Source organism: Populus euphratica, unplaced genomic scaffold (assembly GCF_000495115.2).
Source record: "Populus euphratica unplaced genomic scaffold, PopEup_1.0 scaffold11.1, whole genome shotgun sequence".
NCBI classification, from domain to species: Eukaryota; Viridiplantae; Streptophyta; class Magnoliopsida; order Malpighiales; family Salicaceae; genus Populus; species Populus euphratica.
In genome coordinates, this window is record NW_011499878.1 from 944,193 (window position 1) to 952,278 (window position 8,086).

An 8,086-nucleotide genomic window follows, 5' to 3' on the forward strand; every position below is an offset into this window, starting at 1 on the left:
GTCGATCCAAAATGTCTTTCCAGGTGACTGGGCCTTCATTTTGCAGCACCGAAGTTATAGATACCTAGGCCTACATTAATTGTGCATGTAAAATTAGATTAAAGAATTTTTAGACAATTTTTTTTTAAAATTTCTAGCATGGAGATCATTAATCATATAAGTTTATTATAGTAATATGTTTAGGGGAAAAAAATGCATTGGTGGCATTGATAGTGAATCAATCATGCGATAATTCTTAAACATAGGCTTGGAAAACCATAATACATCCTCCAAAATGGTAAAGAAATAAAATACTGTAATGGTAGCTTATGTTGGAAAATGCATTTTATTATACAAATTACTTGGTTAATGTAACACTAATGGTGGATATACCTTAATGCACACAACAATCACTCATCTCGCTATTATTAAACCCTACAGCTTGTTTTGACTTTTTATTTAATTTTTTTTTATAGATTAAAATTAATCAAACTAATTTGTAATCCAAGTTAATCCCGAAATCGATTTTAATAATTATGTCTAACTTGTATATTTCTCCCATCTCTTCTTTATTATCCCATATGATATTTTTACACTCCAACAGTATAATACTTGCACCGTCAATTTGTAAGGTTTTATGTAAGGATTTTTCCATAAAAAAAAAAAGGTCTCCATTCCGGAAAGAAAAGTTCTTTATTTTTTAGAACAGAAACACAATAGAGGATATAGTGTCAGTGACAGAATCCGGGACAAGGTCAACCTTTGAACTACAATACGCAATATCTATCACACATGAAATATGGATTTATAGTTCGAGAATGCTGATAAACCATTTTTTGTTATGGATCAACTGAAGATCTTAAACAGAGAAGAAGGCTTCGAGGATCTGTGATTTCCTAGCCAGTGTTGCATATGGACACCGATGGCATCCATGTATGCGCTGCTTCTTCCATGGAAGCCAACAACCTTGCCCTCAGTCGCAGTTGAAGTGAAAAATGTTCCAATTTCTTCACCGAATGGACCATAATTTCCTCGAGTAGTATGAAAAGTAAGTGACTTGATAACTTTAGGACCATTCCCATCACTACCGATGGGACCATAATATCCTGATAAACATACAAGCACTTCATGGGGGCACTGCAATTTCACCTGCAGATTACATTTTAAAAGTAGGTGGAAAAGTTATACACAGGAAAGCAACTAAGCCTGCAGTCATTACATGGTAGGATGTTGATTACCCTATGTGTGGCAGTTCCTCCATTGCCTCCATGTTTTGTAGACCAAACAGATTGGCCATTTCGATCATACTCAATCTGTATTGAACACATAGCTTCTGCTCTGGTAATAAATATCTGCTTAATTCCAGAAAATACCCCATCATCCCATGGCCGACCTCCATCTCCACCCCAAGGACCCGGTCCACATGGAGCTGGCTCTTTTATCACCCCACAAACAACCTGAGAAGTTTAACAACCTTTAATAAATTTATATGAACTTAACTTCATATGATGTAGTGTTAATCATGTAAGAAGTAAGGTGATTGTGCATTACCTCCTCGGTTTGGCCTGGTCTTGCTACTACTAGTTTATTAGACCATGGAGAATTTTCTATCTCAGCAACATCTGCTTCAGCTTGTTTAATTGCATCAGAAAGGTGATGCTTTGCTGGTTTTACTGTTCCTTCCAACACATGTAACCCAATAGCGTCAAGAAGAAAACCCTCCCTCCCGTGGAATCCTATGATTTTCCCTTCATCAATTTTGTTCGTGAAGGTGGGACCTTGTTCTTCTCCAAATGGCCCGTGCTTCCCTTTGTTTGTGTAGAAAGTAAGAGACTTGATAATATTAGGTCCCATGTACATTAAGGGTCCGTACGTTCCTGTCACCCGTGTGAGTATTTCATATGGATAGTCAAAGATTATCTGCAGGAAATGCAGCAAGAAAACATTTAACTCGAGCCAATATTTCTTCTTAACTAGGAACTGGTATTGACATTGAAAAGAATTATTTCTTTAGAGTTTTTCACCTTGTCTGATTTAAATCCTCCACTTTTTCCATGTTTGCTTCCCCATATAGCCTGCCCATCACGATCATATTGATCTCTTATGGATGCAATTCCAACATGGCGTGATAAATGGATTTGCCTAATTCCAGTGTAGGTTCCATCGTCAAACTTGGAACCACCAACACCACCCCAGGGTCCATGTACAATCACCCCTTTTGTTTTTGAGGGCACCCTTTCGGTAGCAATTGTCTAAATCATGACTCAAATTTTAGTGGTCAATTGTAAGAAAGAAGAAGAAGAAGAAGAAGAAGAAGAAGAGTGAAATGCTACAGCCTCAAAATAACCTGCCGACGGAAGAATCTCTCACCTTGTTAGTTCCTGCATCGCTGAGTTCTCGAGAGATTGGTGTTGAAAGCTTCCTTGGCAGAAGGCTGCCAAAATCATCGTTTTTGTTGCTTTCCGAGTCACTGAACTCTCGAGAAATCTGTCTTGAGAGTTTGCTAGGCAGAGGGCTGCCAAAATCATCCATTCTATTGGTTCCTCCACTGCTGTACTCTAGAGAATTTTGAGTTGAGAATTTGCCAAAATCATCCTTCTGCTTTACTGCAACAAATATATCAAAACCATTTGCTGCACCCTGCATCATCGTATAGCTAATATTCTCAGTCCCGTTGTTAATGTAACTTTTTGATTGGACCAGAGCTTTCGAGGTCTTCTGTTTCTGTAGAGGTTTCAAATATATGCCAATTGCATCAAGGTACCAGCCGCTTTTCCCATGGAACCCAACAATCTTTCCCCCGGACATTGGAAGTGAAAAATAAGTACCTTGCTCAACACCAAACGGTCCATAAGTTTTCTTGTTGCTTCGAAATGTGAGTGAGCGAACAAATACAGGGCCCCAGCCATCCAAACTGCCATAATATCCGTGGACTGAAGTAAGAAACTCATCTGGGCAGTCAAGCTTGACCTGCAAAATTTGATCATACAAGAATAATTGCTTCGCATGCATGACATGATGGTGTTAGTATAAAGCAACTAAAACCGAGGAGACCAAAGATTGTTGTGAGTGCACTATTATGACCGTTCAGAAGAAGAAACTAATATTCTTATCAGCATGAATACTGACTAACCGTCGTTTTCATGCCTCCATTGCCACCATGGATCTGCGACCATACTGAAGTCCCTTTCCTATCATACTCTACCTGGATGGAGTCAATACCTGCTCCATGGGCTATCACCAGCTGTTTTACTGTGGAGTGTACTCCGTCATCCCAAAGAAAACCTTCTTGACCACCCCATGGTCCAACAGCCACCGGTTTCTTCTCGCCGTCCTCGGAACTCTGTTGGAGCATCATTGTAATCTCAACTAATTATTCAAACACAAAATATTGCATTAAACCAAGTAATGGAACTAAAAAACATTGTTACCATTTTCAAAAGACTTAGTTGAAGTTGAACAGAACTACAAGTGTGAGGAATTGACACGGCGCAGGTGGGATTCGAATGACATAGCTTGAATTTATCATATCAAAAAGGTATTTTTATTCTATTTTTGTGTGAGGGAGCTCTTTAAAATGGTTATCGAACCTTTTAGAAGGCACCAATTTGCTGTCCCGCTAAGGATTTGAAGAATCAGATCCAAGAACGTCGTCATCTTGTGCTCCAAAAGTTACTTGCATCTGTTCCCTCGAAAGTTCCTTGCATATCTACCGTCAAAATCTCTTTTATTCAATGACCATTCTTTCTCTTAGTTTCTTATTTTCGTTTGTTCTAATTTCAGAATATTTAGAGCCTCAAAATTAAGGTTCTTAATCATGGTCATGTATACAGGCAAACTCAACAGATGCCCTGGAAAAGCAGACATGACAGATGCCCCGCAACAGATAAAAGAAGAGGAACACTATTGTCGTAATATGGGTGTGGGTGATTGCCTGTCATCTGGTAACATATCCCAGAGAACAAAAACCTCCAGTGCGGGTCGCTTTACTTCATTCTGCACTCAGCGCTATGAACAAGAATCATGTTATGCCGTCTTCAATCAAAAGGCAGCAGAAGCTTTATGATCATGGTCAGAGAACCATGATTGGATAGGTTTACGGTGCAAAGGGCTGGGCGGGAGTGTCTGCTACATGGAAAAGAAATCTCATTCCATGATCTCAAGATGAGACATGTTGTAACTGTTCTTTCAAAGATTGGAAAGTCCATTTATCAGCAAACAAAACGAAGTATAAAGGGAAAAAAATCCTCAAGATAGGTTCAAAAGATGAACCACCACAGTCTGCACATGAGATCACGTTAGGTTCGAATGCAGATCTTCAGGTAACATTTGTCCGCTGCTCACTGCTGTCACGACATGTTCTTTTTCTGCATTACAAACAATCTCAAATTCCAAATAACCCAAACCAAGCCAAAAGTCACAGAAACGAAAAAGATTTGCTCAGTGATTATCATTCAGAAAATATGAGAGAGCTGTGAGCAAAAATCAAGATTCCTTCAGAATTCAACCTCTATTAAGATTTCCTTTCAGAAATTCTTACACTTGGAAACAAATCAGGAGCCTGATTTAAAACCTTTATACAAACTGAACGCTTTACAAAACTTCATCAGCTATTGTTGATTTCTCGATGGTTTCAAGGCTTGCCGGCAACAGCTAGTGTTCTTCTTTTTTTTTTTCCTAAAAAAAGAGAGTTTATAAGCTTTCTGGCCATAGATTCCACGAGAATTATCTATCTGATTGCCAATTATCTCAGCCCATTTCATAGGATGACCAAATGCTAGCTGCCAAGACAATAGAAAAGTTGAATCAATTGAATTCTTCTAGGGAAGCATTCTTAGTGGAACTAAAGCCGAAGTACTTGAATTTGATAGGAACAACTTCTCACACCTGTCAACAAATATGGACGCAAAACCATGCTCTTTAGTTAAAGAAAATATCTTCATGTTCACCAAAGAAACACAATTGCTTCATATAGAATATTTTGCAGTTTTTACATCTATCATATCCACCTGCAACGTAAACAAATTTAGTCAGTGAAGGACACACAAGTGAAAGAGGGTATGGGTTGAAAATAAACTCTACAATCTATCATATTAAATTTAGATAAATTGTTTAATACAAATTGCAAGAAAGCCGAGGTCTCAAACAAATCACCTTAAGCAAAACTGCTGCAATGGGGGCAAAAGCAATAATATTTAAGCCACTCGAATAATATTCAGATTCCTAAAAAACTTGCAATCTTATATTTGAAACTGATCTCGCAAACCAATTCACACGTCTTTAGTTTTCATCTTCTACTTTTACCAGTAATCACCACAGGAACAACACCCAGATTTAAAGTGGTGGAAGAAGTTTGAGTCACTCAAATATATTTCACATCCATGTTTAGCGGAGATGTATTTTGCCATCCTATGGCAATCTGCACACGTTCTAAGGTTTTTCACAATTCTTATACTTTGAGGTGCAGAAGGTGAGCGAATAATGGCAAAAGCAAGCGCAAGCTTTTCACTATGGATGCCAACAATTTCTTCCTTCTCTTCCTCCTCCTCCTCGATGCAACACCCACAGTGCAGATCATGTACCTTGGCTTCCATTGATATTCTTTCTACCCAGGAAAAGAGGTCCGAGTATGATGTAGACTGATCACCCGCAACAAAAGAATGCACCGTGTTGTTGACTTCGATCCAGCTCTGTCCTTTAGGTTTTTGTACTTCGTTTCTTTTTTCAATCTTCTTCACCTTTGGCGCATCTTCATATTTTCCATGCATGGCATATGACTGCAAAATTGACTGGTGGATTGAAGAATTCCATGGTTCCAAATCAAGTAAACTTTCCCTTGCACGAATTGCCAAGTCAGAATTTCCATGATTCCTGCAGGCAGTTAGTAAGGCATACCAAACTGAGGATTGAGGCTTGATTGGCATATTGTCAATAAGTTCTATTGCTTCTTTGAGCCTGCCAGAACGACCATACAAATCTACCATAGCTGCATAATGTTCTGAAGCTGGTATGATCTGAAAGTCTTCTGTCATACTGGAGAATACTTGCCTCCCCTCATCCACCATTCCAGCAAGACTGTGCGCAAGGATAATATTCACAAGAGTACCTCTGTTGGGTTTAAGTCCCAACTCTCTCATCTGATCAAGGAGACCAAGCGCAGAGTCTGAACAACCATGTAAGACATACCCAGTAATCATTGAGTTCACAGTGATGAAATCTTTGGAGGGGATTCTATCAAATATTGCTCTTGAATATTCTATTTTCCCTGATTTGGCATATGTGTCAATAAGGGAGTTTGAAATAGAGAGAACAGAAACTAGATTTCTGCGCAACACACAACCATGGATCTCTTTGACTTTTTTTAGTGCCACAAAATTTGCACAAGCTGGTAACATGCTCAAAACGGTAACAGGATTGGGACTAATGCAGAACGATTGCATTTGTCGAAATATGCCTAATGCCTTGTCTTTTTTCCTATTTTGCATAAAACCAGCTATCAGAGAGTTCCATGATGCATTATCCCGCTTGATTTCTCCCTCCTTCTCCATCCTATGAAAGAGATCCATGGCTTGGTCCTCATCACCACTTTGAATATATCCCGATATCATTGTATTCCAAGTAACAACATTAGGTTGTACCTGAGACTTCTGCATCTTCGTGAATAGCACATAGGCCTTGCCACAATATCCAGCTTGACAATATCCTCCAATCATTGAGTTCCAGGTATAAAGATCCTTCTCTGACATCAAATCAAATACCAGCTGAGCAGCACCCAACTGCCCACACTTCGAGTACATGTCAATGAGCGAATTCCCAACTAGCACATCATTAACAAAACCCATCTTAACAGCAAGGGAATGAATTCCCAACCCCATATTCAACACCTTCAAAGATGCACAAGCTGATAAAGCACTCGTAATGGTAACTCCATTTGGTTCAACCCCTGCCAAAATCATCTCCTTGTACAAATCCAATGCCTGACCGTTCCTGTTATTTTGAGCAAGCCCCGAAATCATAGCAGTCCATGCAACAACATCAGGGCTAACCCCAAAACTGACCATCTTCTTCATCAAATTCATCGCAACATCACATTGCCCTTTCTGGTTATAACCAGCAATCAATATATTCCAAGTAACTAAACCCGGTTCAATCCCTTCTTCACACATTGCATCAAATAATCGATGTGCTTCCTCAACCTCACCCTTCAAACAATAACCAGACATCATAGCATTCCAAGCCACTATATCTCTCTCATCCATGCTCTCAAAAAACCTCCTCGCTAAACTCAACTTCCCACACTTTGAATACACAGCCAAAATCGAATTATTAACACGCGGAGAACTTCCCATCCCACATCTAACCACAAAAGAATGCAACAATTCTCCAGTCTTTACATCCCGACAATTCCCAACCGCTTGCAATATCTTAGGTAACAAAAACCCATCAGGCAAAACATTATCTTTCATCATCATATAATAAAGCTCCACAACTTCCTTCCACCTCTTCTCTCTACAACACGCACCTATCATCGCCGACCACGTGAACAAACTTCTCTCAGACATTTCATCAAACACTTTGCGTGCATCCGTTAAATACCCACATTTCGCATACATGCTAACTAACTTAGTTTCGATAAGTGTAGATTTTTCCTGCACGACACTAATCCGAGCATGAAACTTTCGCCCCAGATTAATAGAATTGGTGTCAATGCAAGATTGGAGTAAATTCATGTAAGTCCTGGGTGTTACCTTGGACCCTTGTTGAGCTACGGAGTCAAGAACTGTTACGGCATCGTTTAAGCTTCCGTTTTTGCAGAGGGAGTCCAAGTGGGAGTCGATGAATTTTGGGAGAGGATTTTTGGCGAAGGAGATTGAGGATTTGATGGGTTTTTGTGAGAATTCTGATAGACTCTCTTGCTTGCTTTGGGCTGTTAGTGGAGGTTTTGAGATGCTTCGTATTATTACCAAGTTCTCCATTTCAGGTGAGAAATGGATAGTGAGAGGGAGAGAGAGCTGAATTGAGCAGAAGGAAGAAGAAGCTCAGATGGATAGCAGTAGAGATCCTCTGTAATTTTGTTCACACACAATCATCGGTGTTTATTTTTATT

General features: G+C 39.4%; 1 protein-coding gene across 3 annotated transcripts; it reads right to left on the bottom strand.

Moving 5' to 3' along the window:
- Positions 1 to 653: 653 nt before the first annotated feature.
- Positions 654 to 8,086, bottom strand: LOC105128794 (jacalin-related lectin 3-like). 3 transcript variants are annotated; one of them, XM_011030621.1, is made up of 9 exons: positions 5,134 to 5,281; positions 4,867 to 4,988; positions 3,411 to 4,760; positions 3,113 to 3,322; positions 2,350 to 2,949; positions 2,004 to 2,231; positions 1,531 to 1,899; positions 1,218 to 1,436; positions 654 to 1,128 (listed from the first exon to the last, which is right to left on the bottom strand). In XM_011030621.1, the coding sequence occupies exons 3-9, from the start codon at positions 3,411 to 3,413 to the stop codon at positions 826 to 828; spliced, it is 1,932 nt and encodes a 643-aa protein (XP_011028923.1). In that variant the 5' UTR covers positions 3,414 to 4,760; positions 4,867 to 4,988; positions 5,134 to 5,281; the 3' UTR covers positions 654 to 825. The 3 variants fall into 3 exon arrangements, 2 of the variants coding, with proteins under 2 accessions (XP_011028923.1, XP_011028924.1); XM_011030622.1 differs by lacking the exons at positions 3,411 to 4,760; positions 4,867 to 4,988; positions 5,134 to 5,281 and adding an exon at positions 6,042 to 8,067 and having other exon boundaries at positions 3,113 to 3,313; XR_842948.1 differs by lacking the exons at positions 654 to 1,128; positions 1,218 to 1,436; positions 1,531 to 1,899; ... (1 more) ...; positions 2,350 to 2,949; positions 3,113 to 3,322 and having other exon boundaries at positions 4,455 to 4,760; positions 5,134 to 8,086.

What these genes read in the sequence shown, in the direction of transcription:
- LOC105128794 (XM_011030622.1), bottom strand. Translation starts at nt 7,955, where the DNA reads ATGGAGAACTTGGTAATAATACGAAGCATCTCAAAACCTCCACTAACA. An exon ending in CGCACAGTCTTGCTGGAATG is followed by an intron (nt 3,314 to 6,041) that starts GTGGATGAGGGG and finishes CAGAGTTCCGAG; the next exon opens with GACGGCGAGAAGAAACCGGT. An exon ending in ATGGAGGCATGAAAACGACG is followed by an intron (nt 2,950 to 3,112) that starts GTTAGTCAGTAT and finishes CAAATTTTGCAG; the next exon opens with GTCAAGCTTGACTGCCCAGA.